Here is a 24,885-nt window from a genome sequence, read left to right on the forward strand (position 1 = left end):
CCCCATCTCAGAAATTCTGATTCCATCTGTCTGCGGTAAGGCTTAGGCATCGGGTTCGTTTTAAAGCTCCCCGAGTAATTGTGACATGTGGTTGAGACCCCCCATTAGGAGAAGCAATCAGCACAACTCAACATGCTGAGCTCATCATTGGTCTAGGTGGCCAAGACCCTTGGAGGCAGCGGGGCGGTGCGTCCTTGGAACTCCAGATGACAGAACTTCCTTTCTTTGTGTAGGGTCCTAGCCTGGCTGTGGGCCTCATTCGGAAACATGTAATCAGTGCAGCACGGAGCTGCGTTTTTTCTACACACCTGGGTTTCCCAAAGCCATTTTTTGAGTCCACCTGACCAGCTCTCAACAACCTTCTCTCTGCCCACACCGGTCCTGATTTACTGGAACCAATGGGAGTTCCCACTTTCTCCAGGGCAGTTTCAAGAGTCATCTCAAATCCACTCGAAAGCCAACAACAGTATATGGCATTTAAGTTTGGGCAAGGGGAAGAAGAGCGAGGACATGAATAAGGGCAGGGAGACACACTGCCAAGAACTTGGGAATTCTGGTGTAAGGAACGAACCAGCCCCAACCTGCCTATGTCAGCGGAGCAAAGAGGAAGTTGGACTCATTTGTAAGGTGACTTCTTTGTTTCCCTTCAAAGCATGCTACCTTAATGGGAGGAAAGCAATGAGAGGGAAAAACCTACCAGTGCATCAGCTTTGTGCTTCAGCTTCTTAGCCTCTTGCATGTAATAATCAGCATTGTGAACCCTAAGGAAATAAAATGGGCTCTTTCAGCAACCAAAGGTTCATCTTTTTAATGAAAGACTGAAGAGCCACAAATGGTTGTGCTATAAATCCATTCCAATGCAATGCCCTCAAAAGGGCAGGTGAACGCTATCGTTCATAGAATAACCAACCTTGCAATAAGCCCGGAAGTGTAATGTGAAGGGCATAATGGTCCCTTGGGATCGATAACTGTCCCCTCCAACCCAACCATTCCACTGTCCAAACATCCCGTGGACCCCCACGAGCCTAGCTGCTTCTGGCACACTGTTCAATCTGAGGACACGGATAAGAAAGGGGGCCAAAGGAACCTAGAATTAAGCACCTGTCTTTGGAAATGGTACCCGAGCTCCATGATAAAAATGGGCCAAAGACATTTCTCGGTGTGGACAAGGGGGTGCGTGGGGAGGAGGGGCTGCCGCTGAGGTTTTACTTTGGGTGGCCTGCGTGTGGTGCTTGAAAAGCCATCCTGCCTGCACCCACCCCCATGCACCGCTCCCACACCGTGTCCATGATGATCTGGGGACAACATACGAGTCGTCAAAAGTGAGCTTGGGTCTCCGGACACTGGTGGTGCTGCTGGACAGAAGGGGCAGGGCTGCCCAGGACGCCATCTCCAGGTGACTGCTGTCCATGAGGCCGGTAGTGATGGTAGAGGTGATGGTGGAGATGGTTGTCGTAGTGGCTGTGGTAGTGGCTGTGGCAGTGGCGGTCGCGGTGGCCGTGACAGTGGCAGTGACAATGGCAGTAGCAGTAACAGTGGCAGTGGCAACAGCTGTGTTGGTAACCGTGATGGTGGCAGAGGGTGTCTTTTTTGGAGTGTCTCCATCCTGGGAAAAAAGGACAAATAGCTGCCATAAGGTCTGGACTCTTAGAATGTCTTTTCATATATACTTTGAATGTCAAGCACAGTAGGAAACAAGGCAAGAGAAGGAACAATGCACACAGCTTGAGAATAAACAGGTGACCCTGGTAGATCACCAGCTTTTGTTCTGTGATGATACCAACCACCAAGCTAGTCAGGTGCCGTGATTACATAAGCCCCATTATCCCATCAAGACAGCCATTGGCAGATCTCATCGGGGACGTGGGTGGAGAGTGGGGGAAGGGAGGGAAAGACAGAGGAGGAAGGACAATGAAGACCGAGCAAGGGTAAGTGTGAGGGTAGGTGATGGAGAGAAAGCAAGAGAGGTGACCCTGAAACAGCCCAGAAACTTTCACGAGGGTAAATAAGGTACTCCAGTCACTCTGCAAAATGCCATAATCCGGTGCAGCAAACCAGGCCTTATACCCTGGGACCAAGGCTGAAGCTGCCCTTTTGTTCACTGAGGCCTTGACCGATGTCTGGCTAGGTGAACGTCCTATGAGTGCCTCCTCATTTTGAAGTCTTGGGATGGTGAAAGCTCATTTTGACCAGATCAAAAACCAAATGGGCAAGAGATTTCTGGGTTTCACTCTGAACTGTCATTGCCATGGAAAGAGTGGAATCAAGCTGAAGAAACTAGGTGGCAAGATTTGTACTTCTGTGACAGTATGTGTCATGAGACCATGGTAGACTCGGCCCTCCCCACCTGGCAATGGTGGCATGATCCTGACTGTTCTATCTCTGACCATGCTTGCCATGGGACCTCCTCCTCCTTCTGCTTGTCTGAGTTGGTATCTCTCTAAGTTTGGTATCTCCCAAGGTTCATTCCTCAGGTCTCTTCTTTCCTGACCTTAACAGGATTTGCCAATCCCGTCTGTGTTGGTGCAGATTTGACAATATGTGGATCACTGCCAAAAGGAAACCTCAATCTTACCCTCTCTCTAAAGCTCCAGATGTGCGGTGATCACCTCTGGCTCATTATCACCAAGATGGCCCATTAGGCCCTCAAATTGCCCTGAAACCAAATTGATAACCAAACCAGTTCCCTCTTTCTGTTAACGGTGGGATGGTCTTCCCTTGTCACCAAGGCTAGATTTCTCCATGGCAGTTAAGGGCACTGTGGTCATCCCTGGGCTAGGAGCATTGGAACCAGTGTACTCCCCACCTTGCCTTCCATCTGAGCTGCTCTGCTTTAATCAGCTCTGTATATTGAAGTGCTGTAAATTCCTTCATTTCAAAAAATGATAATGATCCTAAAACTCTTTTGAAAAGAGCTTCAAAATAAAGTGAATTTCACTGCTCTATTTCATCTTTAATTTCTTCCTCTCCATTACCCTTATCCAATCCATTACAAAGTCCTATTCATTGCAACTCCCCACCATTTCTCAAATCTGTGCCTTCCTTGTCTGATGCCTCCAAGTGTGGGCCCTCGTAGCTTCTGACTTAGACCATCAGCCTCCTGGCTGGACCCCCGACCTTGGAGCCAGCTTTTCCAATCCACTCTCAATCTGCTGCTGGCGTGCCAGAGCTTCTCACACAAAGCTCCATGCATTTGACTGCCTTGCATCCAAAGGCAAACTCAAGGCTGAGCTCCTTTGCTGGCCCGGGAGGTCCTCCCTGATCTGGCTTCAGCTTTCCACTTGATCTCCTGCTACTCATTCCCACGGACCTTCCCCAAGTCTGAACACATCCTGTCTTCTTCACTTTCCTGCTTTGGTTCATGTGGAGTCTTAGAGTTGAAAGAACCTTCCCTTCGTTACTTTTCCTTTTTCACCTTGTGATAATTTGCTCTACTTTTTAATTAAAAAAAAAATTGCGGGGGTGCCTGGGTGGCTCCGTTGTTAAGCGTCTGCCTTCGGCTCAGGTCATGATCCCACGGTCCTGGGATCGAGCCCCGCATCGGGCTCCCTGCTCAGCGGGGAGCCTGCATCTCCCTCTCCCACTCTCCCTGCTTGTGTTCCTTTCTTGCTGTGTCTCTCTCTGTCAAATAAATAAATAAATAATCTTTTAAAAAAATTGTGGTAAAATACATACGACTAGCTTCTTTCACTCAGCATCAAGTCCTCAAGGTTCATCCACGTTGTAGCACGTGTCAGAATGTCCTTCCCTTTTAAGGCTGAAGAATATTCCATTGTATGGACAGATCACAGTTTATTTAACCTCCTCCCTTCATTTTTAAACTGTCCTCACCTACTAAGGCCCAGCTCAACAAATGCCTTCTTCTCCAGGAAAACCACCTTATATGTCCACAGCCAGAAGTACTTTATTTTTATTTTATTTTATTTTTTTTAAAGATTTTATTTATTCATTTGCGAGAGAGACAGAGAGAGAACAAGCAGGGGAGAGGCAGAGGGAGAAGCAGACTCCCTGCTGAGCAAGGAGCCCGATGTGGGACTCGATCCCAGGACCCTGGGATCATGACCCGAGCCAGAGGCAGACGCCTAACCATCTGAGCCACCCAGGCGCCCAGCCAGAAGTACTTTAATCCTCCCTGGTCCCTTCAGAGATTGAAGTCTGTCTCAATCCCTCTCTATGACACCAACCACCAGCCATTTCATATTGTAGTTCTTTGAGCACATGTCTCATTGCTTATCTTATAATGAGAACTCTCAACACTGGCACCATCTCTGATTTCTGACATCGCTACACCACCCCATCCCCCCACCCCACAGCCTCATGCTCCCAGTAATTTGCTGACTGCGTGCACTCCTACCTGCCTTAGTCAAAAGGGTCAGTTTAAAAATAGAAGTCACATGTGAACATTTCTTATGTCCAAGCAAGTCTATCTTTTCCACTTTATCCTGGATCTTCTGATTATCAAAACTTCTTACCACCAAGAACTCACTGAGAGAAATGTGGTGAGAAGCTATCCATCTAACAATTGTTATGATGGATAGGGAGAAAATGGTTGACAAATCATCATGGATTTTATTCAACCCAAACACATAAAAACACCGAAGCCTTCTAAAAGTCCATGTTTCTACTGCCAAAGCCAGATGGCCCGGACAAAACAGTGGAGTCAGCCCAAGATGGTCCCTCTTGTCTCTATGGTCAAGATATGTGACAAGGACCCCAAAGCACCTCATCCACTGCGCACATGGCACTGATGTCAGTCCTGGCACATCTGACCTGAAATGGCTGCATTCAGCCATGATCATGCAAGTTACAGAAACACGTCCTCCATCCGTGCTCAGCCGTCCATTGAATCAATAAACAAGACTTCACACAAAAGTGGAATACTGTGAGAGCACAATACTGAAAACACTTTGGGAGCTGGAAGGAGCCTTATAGTTCATCCAGTCAAATCCACTCATTTTATGGACTCAGAGCACTTTCGTAATTTGCCCAAGGCCACAGAAAACCTATTGCAGTTTTAGCACTATGCACCAAGCCTCTTAACTCCCAGGCTAGGGCAAAAATGTACCCGTCTTCCAGCTTTCACATTTATGAAAAGAAGGGGCAATGGGTAGTCAGTCATGGGAGCCTCTCATGGAAGACTCCAGTGAATTCCTTAAGGAGGGCAATCCATTTCTAGGTGCAGATGGAACCATATTATCAGGTTTCCCTAGCAGCTTTTAACTCTTGTAGAAATGACTTCACAGATTCTTGTAAGCATCACCATTGTCATGATCACAACTGTATTAAGCACCTAAGTCTTTGGGACAATATACCAGGCACTGTACAAAGAGAATCGTCTAGGTCTGGCATATGCCCTCCCAAAGCTCGCAATAGAAAAGAGAACCAGTTGGAGTTTACCATATTAATTACATTCAGTATGAAAAATACGATTGATAGTATAATTACTGTTTCGAATAGAGGGTTTAATTTCTAACCAGGTCAGCATTTTTAAATGTGAATGCAAATATTATGTAGGCACATGTATGCACGTGCACACAAAATTTCATATGGAAAATGACTATTTTACAGTAGCACAATTTCTCTATACCAGCATTGAAATTTGCCTAGATATATGCGTGCCATGCCAGTCATCTCAGATGATGGAGGACTCTACGTTGGAGTCCTTCAAGCTCAGAGGCCTCGTGGCTTCTCATGGAGTGGTAAATGGGCATGTTTGGTCCAGGGTCTACCAGGCTGGCATCAAGATATTTGAAAGCTCATTGATTTTCCCGTATTTGCTTTTTTACATTATCCTTAAAGGAGACTAGATGCATACGGGTGCTACATCTGCATATACATGCATTTACATGGAAAAACAGATGCATTTGTCATTAATATTCACTGGTGACACTTTGCTTGTGGCTTCTGCGCTTCAGGTACCTATACCCGAAACAGATGGAAAGACCGCGCGGATGTGAAAAGTGATACAAAGTCTCAATTTTCTACGCTAATGGAGCAGCAGTGCTGAAAATACAAAGGGCTGAGTAATCCTTTAGTTGTGCTTAGAACCACAATTGTATAAATTTTAGCAACAGATTCACCTTTTAAGTTCCACCCTTTTGAGTCACTATTTTAAACACAATTCACACCTGCTAAGCTGGGTGGTGGGAAGATGCAACTGGGAGTTGCAGCTCCAATCCAGTGACCTTGAGCAATCCCACCCCATCCATTGGTTCTTTCATTCACTAAATGATCAGTGCCTACGCCACGTGCTCAATCAGTATTTTGTGTGTCCCCACCGCCGAGATATGAAAGTATTGGACCAAAGGATGTCCAAAGCCCCAAGTCTCCGCATAATAATCTGCTGGGAGAAGTAAGGCTGGAATGAAAAATTCATCCTACATTAGAACAACTGAGGTTTGAAATAATGGAGAGTTTGCATATTTCTGTACACTGTTCTCTCTGCTTCTTCCTCCCATCCCCCCGCAACCACATCTGGTTAGACAAGCTGGGTCAGCCTGTTTATACCTGATGATTATAGTATTTCTTCTGAGATGCTTACATTTACGGATATCCCTTTGAAAGTAGCACAGAATTTGCCTTCACTCCTCTTCGGTTTGGTAGAGGTGATCTGTCCGATCATAGGGATGTTTTTGTCTTGACCAAAGGGACCATTGCTGCCACTGATGTTTCTGCGGCGTGGAGGGTCCTCCGGCAGTGGGGAAAGTGGAGGAGGAAACAGCTTTTCTTCTTTCCTTCTATTTGCTCTCCTGGATGAACTGTTTCTGTGTAAACAAAAAGCATAGGGTGTCACAAAATTTTGTTGCTCTCTCGTGGTTTTTCCCATGATGCGGGTACTTTCAATTTAAGTACTATTTTAGTTGATGGCCCTTTAGCTATGGTGAAGAGTATATATAAAAATGCATGTAGACATAGATATCTATAGAGAGATAGAGCTATAAATAAATGCAAATATATGTATCCAAGAATAAACACATGTCTTTGAAGCAGAACTCCGTGGTAAATGTAACTGTCTAATGGAGGGTGCTACAGTGTGATATTTGCAACCTTTCAAGATTCCTCTTAATTAGATTTTTATGGAAAATCCAATGCAGACTTTAATCCCGTCATTTTTTAGGATGGTTCCTACTTATTTTGCCCTAGGACTTAACTGCATAATCACACAATAAATGGTACAATAAACAATTAGCAGAGGGATATTTTCTTAAGAAATATTATGCTTGTACATTACTTAGCTATCAATAACACACTAAATATTTTGTGACACATCATGAGCCGTATGTCCAACATGTTCTAGGCCCACGCCAAGGCATAAGAAGCCCCTGACCTTACGCTGTTATACTGGAGTACCGATGTGCTCCTCTTTACGGAACCCATTTGAAAACTATTTTGTCATATTGCCACAAGACATCTGTAGTCCTAGAAGTACTCCCGTGCTTTCAGACTGATTTATCTGCCCATTAAATGGGCACCATCAAAGAGACAGAGACTTCGGATAAAACAGAACAACTAAAACCTTATGCTAGCTGCTTAACATGGTAATTGGGTCATGGATTTTCATTTTAGTTACTGTCTTAGCCTAATCAATGAAGATTACTTGAATTTTAATCTTTTCTTAGACAACTAATATTGCACTGTGCAGCCATTTACTTTCCATGATTATTGACTACAATTTTCAATAGCAAATTAAGTCAACAAGAATATATGTTTTCCTCTTTGTCAATTTCAGTCAGTGTCTAGAAATATAGATTTACAATTTCTTAAGGCAACAAATCAAAGATGAACAAGCATTCAAGTGGTCTGGTTTCCTGAGATGGTAGAAGTCAATGCAACTCCTTGTTCCCTTCCACTGTGTTGCCCAAATTTGCCAACTGTAATAGTATTTGCCGTCTTCTCTATCTTCTGTTTCATAAATGTGGCTCTATGTCAAGTTTTGTCAAGCAGCAAAATATTTAAAAACAGTAACTGTTTCTGCCATTACCTTAATTAGTTACGATTAATCAAAAAATATTTGCCAATGGATTTTAAAAATTGCTTTGACACGCAGAACCACTTTAAGATAACTGTGATACTCGATTAAAGAATGGTGAACATCTGGATTAAGACTCATGCCCATGAGGAAGCTCCACAAACATCAGCCCCCACTAAGTGTGATCATTACGGAGACATCAGACTTCTGGGAATTTGTATAGAGGGATGTCAAGCATTGCTGGGGCGTCTATGGGAGGTGAATGGTTCATTAGCTACAGCCACTCCTCTGCTACTTGAGCTGCATCTGATTTGCTATTGGCCACGACAGTCGTGCTTGGCCTTCCCATCTGCCACTGTACACAGAACACTGCACACAGTCCAGCACATTCTGTGCAGTGGGCATTGGTCACCTGGGTCCCTTTCCATCTGTTTGGTAGTGAGCTGGAACCATGGGGCCTTTAATAACTTCCAGGGAGCATTTTCTAGAGATCACTCTATCACTGTTATGGCTTCTTATTACGAGAACAGGTTTTGCCACTTTGGGCACCTCTTGTAGGCCAAGGGGGACAGCAGACAAGAGGTGTGTCACTACCACCACCCAAGGCATCAGAGGCCCTGCTGATGGTTCAAGCTCCCGAGGAGGTGTGTGTGGGGGGAGGGGTGGGCCTCAGTGGGGCCCTCCTGTTGGATGACGGGGAACTGCAGCAGTCATAGTCTGGCGTGGCATTCTTTGCTGGGTTTAGAACATTTATTTAGAAAAGTGAATGTCTCATACAAATTTCCAAGGATTTGGTTTGGAGGGTCAACAAGGCACAAAGGAGCAGACAGAACTTGAGGAGATGGTTCCCAGGAGAAGAGCCCTGAGAGGCTAGTCCTCCCTTCCTTCTCTCTCTCTCTCTCTCTCTCTCTCTCTCTCTCTCTCTCTCTCTCGGCTCTGGAGATTTTTCCACAGACCTGGGTTTGTTTGATGAGCCTTAGAATCTGCTCCAGGCCCTTCCTGAATGATAAACGCTACTAGGTAAACACTGCATTCCTAACGACTACAAAAGCAGAAAGACTGTAAAGACCATGAGTTAGCAACACCATTTTATGAACACACTCAAATTATCAGACGTTTATTTAAAACTTGGTTGTGTCTCTTCCACGAGATGGGAGAATTGGCGGGTTGCTGGGCTGCTTAGGGAGGCTAGCATCAGAGGCTGATGGTTGCAGCAATGCCTCCTGCCCTTTCCTTGTGCCTTCGGGTGGCCTGAACAGGTCACAGCCTGGGAACTGGGGAGCTCTGTCCACCCATGCCATTTCAGTCTGTCCTCCAGGGAAGGAGGAGGGCCGTGGAAAGACCATCCTTGATCACCGGGGGAAGGAGCATGCTTCCCCACAGGCCTGGCTCACTCAGGGGTAAAGAGGTCAGCTTGCCCCATTGGGAAGTTTGCTCGTCCTGAGAACTCCACGTATGCCAAGGGATGTTTCAGAGCAAAGTTATACCAGACGCACCATATAAAGAGCCACGGATCCTCAGGGAGAACGGCAGCTCGAGGCCCCAAGCTCCTTATTATACCAAGTAGATATAGTGGTAATTGGTCTTTTCCTACCTTTCATCTCAAAACAATAAGGATCTCAACAACTATAAGCTGAAAACTTATTTCCGACATCTTATCTGTGGCAGATTGATACCGTATCACTGATGTGAAACAGTAATCTGTGAAATCAATTGTTAGCAGCAGTTAGCCAGATTGCCTCTCTGCTCTGGGCTGCTAATAGGCTCCCAAACTGGTCTTTGATGGAAGTAATCTCTAGTGTTGAATGAATCTATGGCAATAATTATCCAGACGGAATAGTTCCAGTAGCTGACCATTAGTTAAGTGATATTTCTAAGATGCAAGAACTTGGTCACAACCCTTGGTAGCAACAGAGCCCAGGACTTCTCCAGGGAAGGCTGGGGCCACCTGAGTGAGGAGGTCTCCTGCCTGACTCTGGCACTTTATGCAAAGAGGTGCACACAACGGCCCCGGGGGACGGCAGCTCCCAGATGTCCCCTCTCTCCAGCCTCCTCAAACATGTCACTCCCCTGGCTTCTCAGGAGGTCAGGATGGACCTACTAGTCCTCAGGCTCTGTACTCAGGTTACGGAATGGCACCAAAGAGGAAGCAGCAGCTGGGTCATCGTGCAAAGCCTGCTTTCATCACCATCAAAACCGGAAGCTGCCCAGAAGCAGATGATCTGGGTGCTGTCCCATTTTAATTCCTTCACACCTTTTACTCTTCCCTTGGTGCTAAAGGGTCATTTTGGCCGAGTTTGGTCCTCCCCGTGAGGTGGAGTAAAGAAAGATTGCTATAACGCTCACGGAGTCATGCAAAATCTGGCAGCGTGCCTTCCTGCCTTTATCCCACTCTTGTCAGACCAGCTGTCAGGACTGGCTGAGCAACTTCTGTTTCCTGACCTTCCATTCCTCTGAAACAGGACACACCCCCCCCCCCCCCGCCACCAAAAGGTTTCCTTTGAGATTTCTGGGGGGGGGGGGTCCGAAAAATCGAAGTGTCATACAAAGACAGGGCAGACTCACTCTCTAGCCTGGGGAGGCTTGTGGGGTGGGGCAGGTGAGATGCAGGGGGGCAGCAGGCAAATAGTGGTGGCCTCCTCCAGGCGTTGCTTCTTCTCAGGGATTTTCTCTGTGATCTCTGTTGGCTTTAACGGGAAGAAAAATACAGAGCTTGAAATACATGGCACATGCAGACATTGAAAAACCATGAGCAAGGTAGACAGTTTGCTTCTATTTTAACTTCTAGATTAGCCAGGGGAGTTAAATGCGCACCTTTGCTCAGACAGAAACGCAATCAGCCAAGAAGCTTACATTTGAGCGAGTTGAGCTGCGCTATGAACCTCTGATTAAAGATTGGGTGGCACAGGAATCTCCTACCAAAAGTAAAGAGAACCTATCATTTTCAGACCCTTCTTCCATCAACAACGTCCCCACAGATGAGTAGCGGAGAAACTAACACTGCAACTCTAACATGGCACGAGGCTGGGCAAACAGCACGGGGATCGTGGGTTACATATAAAGGTCACTTATACAATCAACAATCGTGGGTTACATATAAAGGTCACTTATACAATCAACATGGCAGGCAATAAATCATGTGTAAGACATGCCTTTGCATGTGCCGGTTCTAAAGGGATGCTTCTGCCCCTGGATGCCCGCTGTCATCTTGAAGAGCAGGGAAGCAGTAAGAGGGCAAGAGCCCCAGACTTCCTATGGCAGCCACTAAAAGTAGGATTACTCAAGTATCACCATGAGATGATGTTACTCTAAAAACCTGCCCTGAGATCTGGAGATACAACAGAGTGAGCCTAATGTACTTGAAATGGAAGAGGCCATTCTGGGTTTCCCCTTCTGACAATAGTTTTCTGTTTTTTTTTTTTTTTTTTTTTTTAAGTAATTGCTACACCCCACATGGAGCTCGAACTCATGACGCCGAGATTAAGTGTTGCATGCTCCACTGACTGAGCCAGCCAGGCGTCCCTGCCCTTCTGGTGATAGTTTGTAGCCCTGGAATTTAGCCCTGACCTCTTGCAGGTGAGGTTTCCACCAGTCGGGCCCACCACACAGCTCAGGGGACCCAGCAGGCTGGGCAGACTGTGTGTCTGCTAGGAGCTGGGAGCATCAAAGTGTAACTGGGGTGCGGGGATGCCAACGTGTGTCCGGAGAAATTAACAAGGCCCAGGGGACGCGCGCTGAGCCCTTGGGAGCACCTGGGTGCCCTGCTGCTGCCAGGGTGGGGACTGTGAGGTGTGGCCCCGTGAGTCCATGAAAACAGGGGTGGCTTAAGGAGCCGATCCCAGGGACTGGCTGCCTGGGGAAGGCAACTGTCTCCACAGTCTTCTTTCCTACACATCATAATCCCCCATGTGCTATTTCAGATACTCTTCACATTGGCTGACAAACCCTGAGCATTCCCAACACTTCCTCCCTGGTCACGTCAAATACCGCATCTCCCATGGAAAGCATCATTGCCCTCACCAGAGACTGCAGTCCCTTGTCATTAGCCTCCTTGCACATGAGGCTCAAGATCAGGTTCGCCAACACAGAGCCGCTGCTCATGATCCCTCAGCAGACCATGGTGGGGCGGAGGTGGGGGGGGGAGAGGGGGGACAGCTTACCTTGTGCTTACGCTTGCCCTTAGGGACGGGTTTTTCGGCGGCTACAGCAGTGGTCTGGCGCTTGGGCTTGGACGCAGTCTCCTTGTGGTCCGGCTTGGCTGGCGCTGCTTGCACTGAGTGGTGGCCAGGCACTCTAGACAGCAGGTCAAGGTCAATCTTCACCCAGAGATTTTTCAGGTTCTCATGGTCTCGTAGAGGGGACAGCAGCTCAGTTTGCATGACAGGGATGGGTGAAAATGCTGGCTCCTCACCACTGGTGGTTAGGCTGTTGTTGCTGCTGCTGACCAAGGAGCTGAGGGTCAGGCTGGCACCACAGGCTTCCTTGGATTTGGCAGTATTGCCCCCCGGAGCAATGCAGGGAGGCAGCACTTTGATCTGCAGGGTCTCTTCCTGATCTGTGTTGGAATCGGACGTGGACGAATCCGTTTCGATGAATTCCCGGGACTTTGGCACGATCTTGCCAGGCCCTCTGTACTTCTTTTTCTCGGCAGGCAAGGGAACGTTTGGCCTCGGTTCCTTCCTAGGGACTGGTTTGTGGGCAGTGGCCTTGTTGCGGCCTCTTGGTGGGTCAGGAAGCTCCACGCTTTCTTTTTCTTTGGGGGTGCTGCTGGTAATATTTGGTTTGGGCCAGGTAAACTCGTCAATGCTGGTGTTCTTCTCGACTTTTTTGGGCTGTTTTTTTCCAATTGTCCTTTGAGACGCTGTCTCAATAGTTGTTGACAACTTATGCTTCAAAGCCTTTGCTTCTGGAGTTTTCTGGGTCGGCCGTGGACGGGCTTTCTCCCTGATAAGACTGAGGAGAGGCCTCTCTTTGGGTTCAGCCAGGACCTGGCTGGGGGTTGTCTTCACTTTGACCTGGACTTCCATTGGCTGGATGACTGGAGGAGGCACAGAAACCGTCTCCATGGGTGTTTCATTTTGGCCACAAATAAACGACTTGTTCTGGGATGTCACTTTGTTAAGCCATTTATCCAACTGCCACTTGTTGGTTGAGGGTGGCTCAGGCTGCAAATGAGAGACAATGGTAAGAGTGAATCTCACATCTTGGAAAAATCTGGAAGGACCCTCCATACACGGAGTGCTGATAAAAGCTGTGAATGTTAAGTGCCCAGTCACACATTTAGAGACCCACGCACAGAATCTAAAATCATCAAATTACGCAGAGAGACAAATACTCTGCAAACCAGCCCCGATCTACTTATTTCAACAAACTTCCACTCCTCTTCTGAAAACAGTTTCCACTCTGGCCAGGAAGGAAAGAATTATTCACAGAGAGTTTTCCCAGAGGGTGGGCATGGAGGCCTGGCCGGGAAACCTGTTCCCAAAATCCTTTGGTGGGACTCATTGCTCAACCTCTCACCAGGAGGCAGAGGTAATGATCTCGGGTCCTGAAAAGCAATGTGAGCGTGCCTCAAGTGTAAGTCAAAAGGAAAGACTTTCTATTCGCCAAAGTGCCAGTGTCTCCTCTATGATGCTGTAATTCACTGCAAAAAAGAACAGCCTTTTCTATTTGTACTGAAGGATGAAAAGATTTGACTTCCCCCAAACCAGCGCACTTTCCTCGGTGTATGGGCAATAACCAATTTATGGGGACATGCGTGCAGACATTAGTGTCCGCTGTTAAGCCGCGGATATGATGCGTACAATTCAGGTGCTTGATTCCCAACTCTGAATTCTGCCTGTTGAACTAAAAGAGCCATCATTTTTATTACAACTGCTCTTCTTTTGAAAGCCAATCAGCTGAGGCTTATGGCGCCAGCCGACAGAGGGTGGCAGAATTAAAAACACTTGAGTAGCTGTGAGTCCGGCGCACACAGGGCAATGGCAGGCAAGGGTCGGGGACACCGTGTCGGCTGGCGCTGCTGGTTAGGGGCACCGGCTCTGCAGTGCACAGACCCCGGTTTCAGCCCTGGCTCGACCACTGTCTGCCTGGGAGATCTTGGGAAATTTCTCTCTCAACCTCTCAGAACCTTATTCTCTAGTTCATAAAATGGGGATAGTAACAGCAAGGACCCCCAGAGAAGTGTTACAAGGATAACATGAAAAAGTGCAGGTCAGGAGCTTCTCATGGTGCCCAGCCCAGGGCCCACGTCCAAGCAGTGTTGGCTGCGATTAGTAGCCAGATTGGCGCTACTGCATTCCCCAGTGTTCCTTTCCGATGACTACAAACAAGTGTGCATGGAGCCCCGGGAGGGATCTGCCTGCCATACAGGGTGTAGGCTCGGGGGCGCCAAGGGGTCATTCTGGACTCAGAGAGGATGGGAGGGGAAGAGCACATTGTTTTTTATCCCAAAAGTGTAATTTGGGCATCTTAGGGTATTAGGTATTTGCATGAATTATTATCAAATACATTTGGAGGATGCAAATCAAAATTTGAAAAAAAACTCATCCCATTTCTTGGGTCTTCCTTGCCAAGTGGCAACTCATTATTCAACCTGGAGTCAGGGGTGGTGTCCCCAGGGCCAGAAGTGGGTCTGGTTGACTGGTTCTGTCAAAAGAGAAGTTGCTAGCCTGGTTATTACTCTTGCACATTTACACATGAGGAAGCTGGAGGCTCAGAGGAGCTCAGTGAGTCACACAGCAAGGAATGTCCGTATTTTAGGGACTGTGCACACATATGTTTTAGAGGGAAAAAAATGCTATCAGATACCCAGATACTTTCCTGAAATATTTATTGCTTTGCGCGCACGCGCGTGCACTGGGAGGGCCACCCGCCCGGGGTGACAGGTGACAGGCAAATCGTGCTCGCAGCCCCCGCCCCTTCACCCACCTCTGGAGTGGCCGCGCGAGGCGCCTCATTGGATTCGCTGTCAGTGGTGCTGCTTTCAGTGTCTGAGTCTGACTCGGAGCTGCTCTCAGAGTCACTGGAGCTGCCAGATCCCCCGCTGGCTGGCACCACAGCTGGGGGCTGCGGTGTGGCCAAGAGTGGGCTGAAAGAAAAATGACATCATCCATTGCCTCATTTTGTCTCACATCAGTGGGCCAAGGGCCCCCCGTGCAGCATCAGGGCCTGTGATCTGTCAAGTAGAGGCAGAGTGGAGCACACCGTCCCATTCTATAGATAGGAAATTGAGGCTCAGGAGGCCCCGCGAGTTGCTGGAGGTCAAACGTTTCGTTAGAACCAGGCCTGCGTGGGGCCAAGTTCCCTGGGTTCCAGGACACCACCTCCCCTCTCACGAAAGCCTAGCATCCCACATTCCACATGAACACTTTAAGCCAAGGGTGCTCGCCTTCTGGACACAGACACAGATACCACAGACCGCCGCACAGCCTTAGATTCTTAACCGTCCCATGCTTTTTTGGTTAAGCTAAGTTTTCGTTTTCTATCGCCATCTTGTTCAGAAACCCAGAGGTTTGTCACGGGCCTGTGATCTCAGCTGAACACACGGTATAGTCCTCACCTCACCAAGGAGGGGTGAATTCAACCCCCCTTTTAATCGGAGGAAACTGAGGTCTGTCGGGAGAGAGGCTGTTGGAGAAGTGAGCTGGGGGCTCCAAGGGCAGGGACTGTGAGAAGCATTTTCACTGCCGGGTGCCCAGCACCCAGCCCCGAGGGGACCAGAGTCACATTTCTTAGCCTTGTGCACCCTGATTTTTGAAAACTCTTTGTAAAACTCTTACCGGGAGGTATGATCATAAGGGACCAAGCAAGTCTAATGATTGATTTCAAATTTGTAAAGCTGATCAAGCAAAGCATTTGAAAATTGACACCACTTGCCACTCTGCCTTTATTGATAATCAATAGTCTTCCTTACTAATCGTTTGCTCCCCGTGCCTGTAACAAATCATCCCCACTGCCTCCTGGCATGTCGGGTGACATCCTCGCCCCCTGTCCTCGGGCTCACTGTGAGAAGTGGGGCTCCAGCCTCAGGGGGTGGGGAGGACTCTCATCTCCCCCCCGCCCCATCTCAGCAGCCCAATCCCCTCTTTGGAGGTAAGTTCAACGGTGGCGAGGCCGGGCTCACTGCTGCTCACGCTCCCAGCTCCTGGCCGGGCTCCCCCACCCCCAGCTCATTCGGGAAAGTACAGTCCTCGTCCAGGAGGGCACCTCATCGTGCGGTCCCACCTTCAATCTGGAGCGAGAGGGACCCCAAGAACCCCTCTGCCCAAGACTCTGGAGGCACAGAGCAGTATTCCTTGCCTGCCCCCACCCCACCCCCTCAGCAGCACCCGTTTCTCTGCCCGTTGAGCTGGAGCCACACTGAGCGGCTGCCTGGGAAGGAACAGGATCCTCTTTAAGCCAGCACGGGCCCCTTGTCAGTCGCTATCCAATGCAGAGAGCCTTTTCATTCCATGTGCCTTGCCTCCCTGAAGGCTGCCCTTTTAATCTCCCAGGTAGGTATTTTCTTTCATATAGCAAAGCTCATTTTAAAATGCTATCTGCTAAGTAAATGCTATCTGAAAGTACATTTCTCTGCCAAATACACCAAGAGATTAGGAGAAGCAGAGGAAATAGGGGACTGTATCCCCTGGGAAAGCGTGCGTGCGTGCGCGCGTGCGTGTGTGTGTGCGTGCGTGTGTGTGTGTGTGTGTGTGTGTGTGTGTGTTACGTCCCTGACAGTGGGGGCAGGGACCTACAACCCAGTGCTCTCCTTCCCTGCGTTCTTTTGCAGGTCTCTCCTTAATGGCAGTAAAGACTCCATATTTATGCAAAGTACCTCTAAATCTAATCAATTGTTTTTGTCTTTGGTTACTAAATAAAGACTGAGGGAACAGATTTAATGAGACCAATCCAGACATTATGCTAACTTGGCCTCGATTCCCCCCAAGTAACATTTCAGGTCCAGCATGGAGAAGCCGCAGCCCTGAGCTGACTGGCTGCCGGACGGAGATAAAATCAAACTCATGCTCACATTTATGATTTGCCAAGTGAAAAGCGGCTTTCTAGTTTTCTTTCATATCTGTGCATTAATGTCTGGCTTCTCATAAGACTCCGCTTATCCTAATGTTACTAAACTCGAGTCTGGGTTTACTCTGGAATAATTCTGGAGAGAGTTTCCATTTACTGGCTCATTGTTGAGCAACTGCTGTAGGAAACAAAACAATCCCAGGGATTATTCCCCTAAAACTGAATGCACTGAGGGGATACACATAAAGCACAGATGTTTTATTTCCCAGAATAAAGTTACTCATCAGCTACACCACAATAAAGCTTCACGGACTTAGTTGCAAACTTGTGTATGTGCGCGTTTGTACATACACAGGTGTTCCTTATCCAAAGCCCTTTAGAGGGGAGAAGAATTCTGATGTTCAGATTTTTTAATTATAACAATGTGAATAGACCACATATATATAATACCGCAAGGGGGATCTGGGGAAGGATCCCTTAATAAAACTCACTAATATTGCTACAGTAACATTAACAGTAAGAGGTCGGGTTCTGTCATGAAATGAGTTTGTCTCAAAGTTCCGGAAAATGACAGCTCCCAGGACTTTTTCAATTTCAGAATTGTGATTAAGGGATTGTGGATGTGGACAGAAACCACATATGAAAAACGGACTATATATGTACAAGTAAACATAGATAGATATGGATATGAAATAAAGACTCTTTCAAACCTCAGAGTGACCTTGACTGAGACCCAATAAAGTGAGACCTAAAATTATTTTCCCTAAGACGTCTTACAGCTAAATCTCTTGCTGTTCTCAGGAAGGACCCCACGGCCAGTCAATATGGACAATGTCCCCTTAAGGGAGACTAGTGTAGAAAGAACAGGAAGAGGCTCACAGCTTTTCATACCCACCCCGATGAACACGGATGCTTGGGGATGAGAGGGAAGGTGGACTTGAATTCAGAGAGGGTACTAAGAGGACTCCAACTGGGGGTGAAGGACTTGAGCATCTTAATGAGAAAGAATTGCTTTCTCTGGGCAGTTGCACAGTTGGAAACAGGGAGGGAATAACAGTTGCTTAAAATGGAAGCAAAATTGCTCTCCCCGGTACCTCCCTCTGCCTCTATTTTCCATCTGCTGTTCCTGGGCTTGCTGGAGAATCTGGCTGCACCCAGCCTGCGGAGGAATGTAAGCCACATATTTGGAGTCTGTCTGACCCTCACTTCCTCTGGGCCCACCTTGCACTCAGCAGTAAAAGCATCAGTATGGGAATGACTGGCCAAGGACCACATTCTTGGCTAGAATCCACGGTGGAATGTTCGAGTGGGCAAATCATCAGAGTATTTCACTTACAGGTCTTCACTGAGACCTGTTAGCTGTTCAGCTAGTTAAATCCTCCCTTCTGCTACATTTATTTTCATACATCGCCAATTTATTTTCCGGATATATATTAAAGTGGCTACGAGTAAAGCTAGCCCACGCGATACTTGGTTCTGCCTAGGAGATGAGGGAGTAATGTGCAATTTACACATTCTTCATTCATCAAACTGTATTAGAATTATTTCCCATGCACCGCTTCCTCTCGTATTTTAACCAACTGCTTTTTAAAAGAATGCTAGTGGTTACAACAAAGATAATGTGTTGTATTAAAAATCATTAACATGGGCGCCTGGGTGGCTCAGTCGGTTGAGCGACTGCCTTCGGCTCAGGTCGTGATCCTGGAGTCCCGGGATCGAGTCCCGCATCGGGCTCCCTGCTCAGCGGGGAGTCTGCTTCTCCCTCTGACCCTCTCCCCTCTCATGTTCTCTCTCTATCTCATTCTCTCTCAAATAAATAAATAAAATCTTAAAAAAAATCATTAACATTCGACATATTAAACCATCTACTCCATAGTCTGTAAATATTACAATCGTACTCTGTGACTTCACCCCAGTGTAATAAAACTCCTCAAAGGACCCACATTTGTAGGAACTTAGAAGTCAGTGGCTCAACCTTTTCAGAGATCCGATTCCACTATTGTGTTCATCAGCGTGAGTTGTCTTCAGTGAGTAGTGAAAGCTCGTTTTAACCCCAGCCCCAGTTAGTAGGTCCTCATGGTCAGGGGCCAGACGGAGGGCAAAGGAGCCGGCCTAGCAAGTCAAAGACCCGAGTGGGGAAATCCAGGACTAGGAAGGGGATCCAAGAGCAGGCCAGTGGGAGAGAAGTTTGGGAGGCATTTACAATGCCTCGTCTGGGCAGGGTTAGCCCTGGTGGGGAAGGCTTCAGCATACCGGGGGAGAAAGATCGGTTTTGCGTGGTAGTCCAGGCACCTGAATCTCTAGACACGACAGTCTCTCTCTGTTTACACTGACCGGGCCTCTTCTGCAATAAAGGGGCTCAGTTTGCGATACCAGAAGATAAGAGTGTCGGAAAGCCTTATGAAGGAACCGGGACGACTTTGCCTGGAGAAGATTCTGGGGCAGGGAGGGAGGAGGTTCAGATGATGACGGTCTTCAAAAACCCAGAAGGTCTGTCCTGTGTGAAAGGGGGTGGCCTTGTTCCGAGGGCTTTACCTCCCAAGGTAAAATTGGGACCAACGAGCTAGAGATCTAGTCGGGAAGATCGCACCTCAACATCAGGAAAGACTTAAAAATCTACAGCTGGGGCCCCTGGGTGGCTTAGTTAGTTACGCACCTGACTCTTGACTTTGGCTCAGGTCACAATCGAAAGATGGCGAAATCAAGCCCGTATCGAGCTCCGCTCTAGGCGTGGAGCCTGCTTAAGATTCTCTCTCTTTCTCCCCCTGCCCCTCCCTCCTTCTCCCTCTCTCAAAAAGAAAAAGTCTACATCTGGCCCCAGAAGGAAGCCAAGGCTTTGTAGGCCAGTGAGCTCAATGCCTTTAGATGACCAGATAGCCAGCAACAGAGAACATGGTAGACAGATTGCTACCGTGGGTCCCAAGTGGGGTTGGATGATCATTAATGTATTTTCCAGCTCAAAGATTCTGATCCTTATGTACAGTGTATAAAGGATTGTGAGGGGGACTCTTTAGGACCCTAGAGGGAGCGTGTGGGGACATGTCTGTACAATCCAGTCTGCTCCTTAAGGCAGCTCTGCAATGACCTGCTCTTGGCAACACTTTATCAGTCACAGAGCTCTTGTGTGAGCCTCAGAGGATTAAGGCTGAATTTCTGTAGGGCTATTTTATAAATCAGACTTTTCACTAATTCAGATTAACAGCCTCCAGAGAGCCAAACATCTGCATCAGTGCTGATTCTAATCCTAATTTCACTGTAAATTCCTTTTTCAGGAGATAAACAGGGATGATGAATTGGCCATTCTGCTCAATCAAGCTGTGTGGGCATCAAGAAAGAAAGGCTCCAGAATGGATGACAACTCTGTGGTGGGAAACGTACACGGGAAGTGTCCGACAAGCCAGCCCCGATGTATTGATCTTGGCAACATATTTGGCACGTGACCAGGATGTGCCAAAGGCATGTAGCAGGAGATGCTTGATGGGGAGTCCTGTATTAAACCCTTGTCTTTAGTTGAGACTTGTATGAATTTCATCAACATGACCCTTTTCCAGTTTTATAGGGCTCAAACGTCTGTCTACCAGATAATTTGAAATGCTTCCATATTTGAAGTCATCATTAAGTTGTAAAGGGGTGGCCCTGGGGCAAAGGAATCAACATTTATTGCTGATTTTACCTCTCGTCCTCATCCTCCTCTCTGAACTCTGGGTTCCAGAATTGGAACAAAGATCTGCCTCACCATGCTAGGCCACTGGAGGCAGATACTCTGAACCCTGGACCTATCCCAGCCAGGGGGTAGGAGGAATCCATTTTTAGTCTATCAGTAGTTTTGACATGTATCCCACCCACCCCCAGGAAATCCATTTAGCCCCCTTATCCAATAGAAAGCGCACGAAGAAGCATAATACATAAAGCAGATAGAGGCAGAGTTGTCCTTGTGGAAACAGGGATTGGGCAGAAAGGAGGGAGAAGGTGTTACCAGCAGCATGTCCTCCTCCCTGGGGTGGCCCCCAAACACAGCTTGGAAGTAAAATGCTTCGTATTATCGCCAGCAACTCAGGATCAAGTGTCTTGTGTGTTAATGCACTAACCCTTTGATGAGCGGATAAGCGAATCACCGTCCAGTTGTAATTTGGGCTACGCCGGAGATAATCTTTGTCCAACATGTGCACACTGGATATCTGCTCCTTTGTCTGATCCTGATGTTTGAAATGGGATCGGCCCAACTTATTTGTAAGGAGTAATAAGGAGATGCACACCTATCCACTCACACTCATTTTCATGGGCAAGTTAGTGAACGTGACATTGTTTAAAGTCCTGACTAAAGAGATCCGTGATTGGCAAAATAACGACCCCCCCAAGGATGTCCCCATCCTAAGCCCTAGAACCTATGAATATGGCACCTCACGTGGCCAAAGGGATTTTGCCAATAGGAATATATTCAGGATTTGAGATGGGGAGATGATCCTGGATAATCTGGGCGGCCCCAAGGTAATCACAGGGTCTCTGGGAGCCAGAGCTCAGTGCCGGGAAGGCACTAGGAGGTTACCCCCGTAGCAGTGGGCAATGAACTTCCAGAGAAGCTGCAAGTCGATCATTTGGAACTTTCAGAAGAAGTGGAAATGACCGGCTTCTCACATGTCTCGGTCACCAGCAGTTAGTGCCTTTTTGTCCTAACTTACCCGACACCTGCTTCCTTTCTGAGGTGATACTGATGAGTGATTTTGGCAATGGCTTTTCATATTTACATTTGATTTGCAACCAGCCATGGTTTGGTTAGGCTTTTTCTTTTTAATGATTTATTTATTTTTTTATTTTACAGAGAGAGAGCGGGAGGGGCAGGGGCAGGGACAAGGGAGAGGGAGAGAGAGAATCCTAGGCAGGCCCTACCCAGCATGGAGCCCAACACGGGGCTTGATATCACGACCCTGAGCTCTTGACCTGACCGAAACTAAGAGTCAGACACTTAATGACTGAGCCCCCCGGGTGTCCCTTGGTTAGCCTATTGGGGACTGACCAGCCCCAGGCCCTTGTCTTCTTTTCCTGCCTGTGGCCTGTCTCCAGTTTCAGTCTATTTCACACATCTAAATAGCTATGTTTCCTCTTCTGTATTTTTTTTTTAATTTTAAAGATCTAATTGGCTAATAAGATTCATGAACTCAGGCAGCAACCCATCTAGTCAACAGAGGAGAGCTCCCTCCCCTACTAGTTTTAAAGAGGTAGTTTCAATCTAGTGGGAAGAAGATGGGATTGGAAGTCAGATGATCCCTTGTCACCTTGGATACTTAAGCACTTAACATAGGGTTTCCGATTCCTCATCTGTGAAATGGGTCTAGTATATCACATAGGCTATAAGAGGACCGAGTGAGTGCATTTAGGTGAGACTTCTCAAATGTTAGTGTACACATAACTCAGCGGGAGGCTCATTAACACGCAGCCTCAGATTTGCTAGGCCTGGATGGAGCCCAAGTCCTGCGTTTCTAACGCACCGCCAGGTGAGGCTGATATTCCTGGCCAGTGGGCCACGTGGAGAGGAGTGAGGCTAAAACCTACATGGGCTATTCAGACATAAGCTGCTGGGGCAAAACATAAGCTGAATTTGTAACTGAGGGCGAAAACACACTTTTGAGATCAACTGTGGGTTTTATGTTTCCATAATTATTCTGTCTTCCTTTAGCAACAGACAAATTGGAACACCCTATGCCGTTTTAAATCTAATTGGGCAATTGTGGCTGAACAGGTGGTATCAGATTCCTTCTGAGAAGCTTACTACGTTCCCGAGGCTACCTGCCTGCACCAGTGGTTGGCCAAAAGCATGACTGTTTCCTCTGAACGTGGCCTGTGGCTCACTACGAGGCTCAAAGGCAGCTTTGAGCAGTGGGACACTCTTACTACTTCCAGAATACTGAGACTTAGTACCAAACAATGTCAAGGTGAAAAATAGTTTTGAGGATACTAGGGGACAAAATTCAATGTGCAGTTTCAAAGCAATGAAAAAACCAAACCCAAACCAAGGCACCTGGCTTTCGTCTAACACCGTCTACGGGGAGACAGCACCATGGAGGTGCCAGTGTGCTCCTACTAAGGCTGGTCAGCCCTGGCTAATGGGCCAGTGACGTCTTGAGAGCATCACCCTTTGCATTTGGGAGGATACAGTGGCATTTACATTCTTCTGGAAATAATTAAAAGCCACACTGGCTTTTCTGCTACCGGTCAGAGCTGCTTCCATCAAACAGCTAAACATGTGGCACAAAATCATAGCCAGCCCCAAGTATTTTTGTCCCTTTTGCCTTTAAAGTGCATTGACAAAAATGGAAGCAAGGGAGAGAACGAAGGCAGGTAAGTGGCTGTGGACGCCAACTCCCGTGAGCCCCGCTCTCCACCAGAGCAGAGAATGAAAGATTCGCATTCACAAGGAATGCAGAGAGGGCCGGACGCCAGGAATCTCTAACAAGGTCTAAGCCTTCCAACAAAGAGTTCCATCAGTCAGTCACAAATCCGACGCGGAGGAGGGTATGTACTTTGACTGGGTGCCTTAAACCTGGAAGCCACTTCCATGCAGGACTCTCCTCACTGTACGCACAGAACTGGTCTGGAGATGGGCACGAGAGCCTGGGCAGTAGATGGGCTGAAGGTGCTAGGAGAATACAAAGCAGGCTGGAGACAGGCTCAGAGCCGCTCAACACAGGCCTCTGCCTTTTTCCTTGCTTGATGGCTTCTTCCTGCTGCCCATCATGCTTAGAGCTGCCTCTTGATTTGGAAGTGGGCATCCCTCTTCCAATCTCTCCCTAGACTACATTTCTTCTTTGATGTCTCTCAATGCCAATCTCCTTCTCAGTATTGTCTGCTCCCCTTCATGTCTGATTTGTTACCTGATGTATCACAGACACTTGATTTAGAGGGTAAGCTTCTACGGCCAGAGGCTTTAACAACCACACACACACACACACACACACACACACACACACACACACACACACACTCTCTGTAAATGCTTCGTGAACCTAAGACACCCTAGAGTAATGCCCTAAATAAGTCTTCTCTATAGATCCCAGGGAAGAGGGTCCCTGGGTACCTCCACTGCCTATTGTCTATGTCTCGATGGTCCCAATAGCATACTGTCATCATTGGAACAACAAGACCAAAATATTTTTTAACTGCACAGCACTTGATAATGTTCTAGCATTTTCACTCCCATGACCTCATTTGGTTGCTAACAGAACAGTGAGTGGGGGGTGGATACAACAGGTATCCTCGCCACCTTGGCCACGAAGCTCCAGAGCCTCTAAGCCAGAGTCATGAGGTTGGGGTCTGAGGGGGGCTTTCACCAGGCTACTGTGACTATTTTGGCAACACCAAGTCGGCTCGAGGAAATGAAAGCAATCGGGGAGCCACTACAAAACTCACCCTCATCATCATACCGAAAGGCAGCGGGGACGCAGAATTAATTCCAAATGCTTTCTTCAAGTGGCTGAATGAGATAGTCTGCAAGAATGTGATGTTGAAAACACTGAAGGCCATCAGCGCTCTATGCTAGCAAAACCGTGCTGCATTTGACTCGAGTGACAAATCTCACTGAGTCTGGAGGAGGAGATTTACAGCTCACGGCAGATAACTCTTCCACATACATGAATAGTTTGTGAGGATTATAGGGGAAATTTAAATGCTCTTTATGTTTCACATCATTGTGTCTTTTCAAAAATTGTATTTGTTTTTAAATAGATGATTAACACGATACTGAATTCAAAAGTTACTGAAAGGGACAGGGAAAAGTAGATCTTCGGACCCTCTACTGTCCCATCACCTTGTTTTCCAACGTTTTTCATGGTTAATGTCTCTTCTGATTCTTCCAATAATATCCTCATAGATTTATGAGTACTGATATGTGTGCTTTTAAAATAAAGTTTTTT

At 47.4% G+C, this 24,885-nt stretch overlaps 1 protein-coding gene across 3 annotated transcripts in view; it reads right to left on the minus strand.

Annotated features, from left to right (window-relative positions):
• The window catches only part of AFF2 (ALF transcription elongation factor 2), a 450,433-nt gene that overhangs the window by 23,517 nt on the left and 402,031 nt on the right, over nucleotides 1–24,885 (minus strand). For all 3 annotated transcript variants that reach the window (XM_073888506.1, XM_073888504.1, XM_073888505.1), the window contains 6 exons: nucleotides 14,900–15,059; nucleotides 12,130–13,134; nucleotides 10,535–10,656; nucleotides 6,542–6,764; nucleotides 1,311–1,606; nucleotides 698–761 (listed from right to left, as the gene is read on the minus strand). In XM_073888506.1, the coding sequence (XP_073744607.1) occupies nucleotides 698–761; nucleotides 1,311–1,606; nucleotides 6,542–6,764; nucleotides 10,535–10,656; nucleotides 12,130–13,134; nucleotides 14,900–15,059 (1,870 nt within the window). The remainder of the gene's footprint in view (nucleotides 1–697; nucleotides 762–1,310; nucleotides 1,607–6,541; nucleotides 6,765–10,534; nucleotides 10,657–12,129; nucleotides 13,135–14,899; nucleotides 15,060–24,885) is intronic.

Source organism: Callorhinus ursinus, unplaced genomic scaffold (genome assembly GCF_003265705.2).
Source record: "Callorhinus ursinus isolate GAN/ISIS: 27379988/994484 unplaced genomic scaffold, GSC_fseal_2.0 scaffold91, whole genome shotgun sequence".
Lineage (NCBI taxonomy): Eukaryota > Metazoa > Chordata > Mammalia > Carnivora > Otariidae > Callorhinus > Callorhinus ursinus.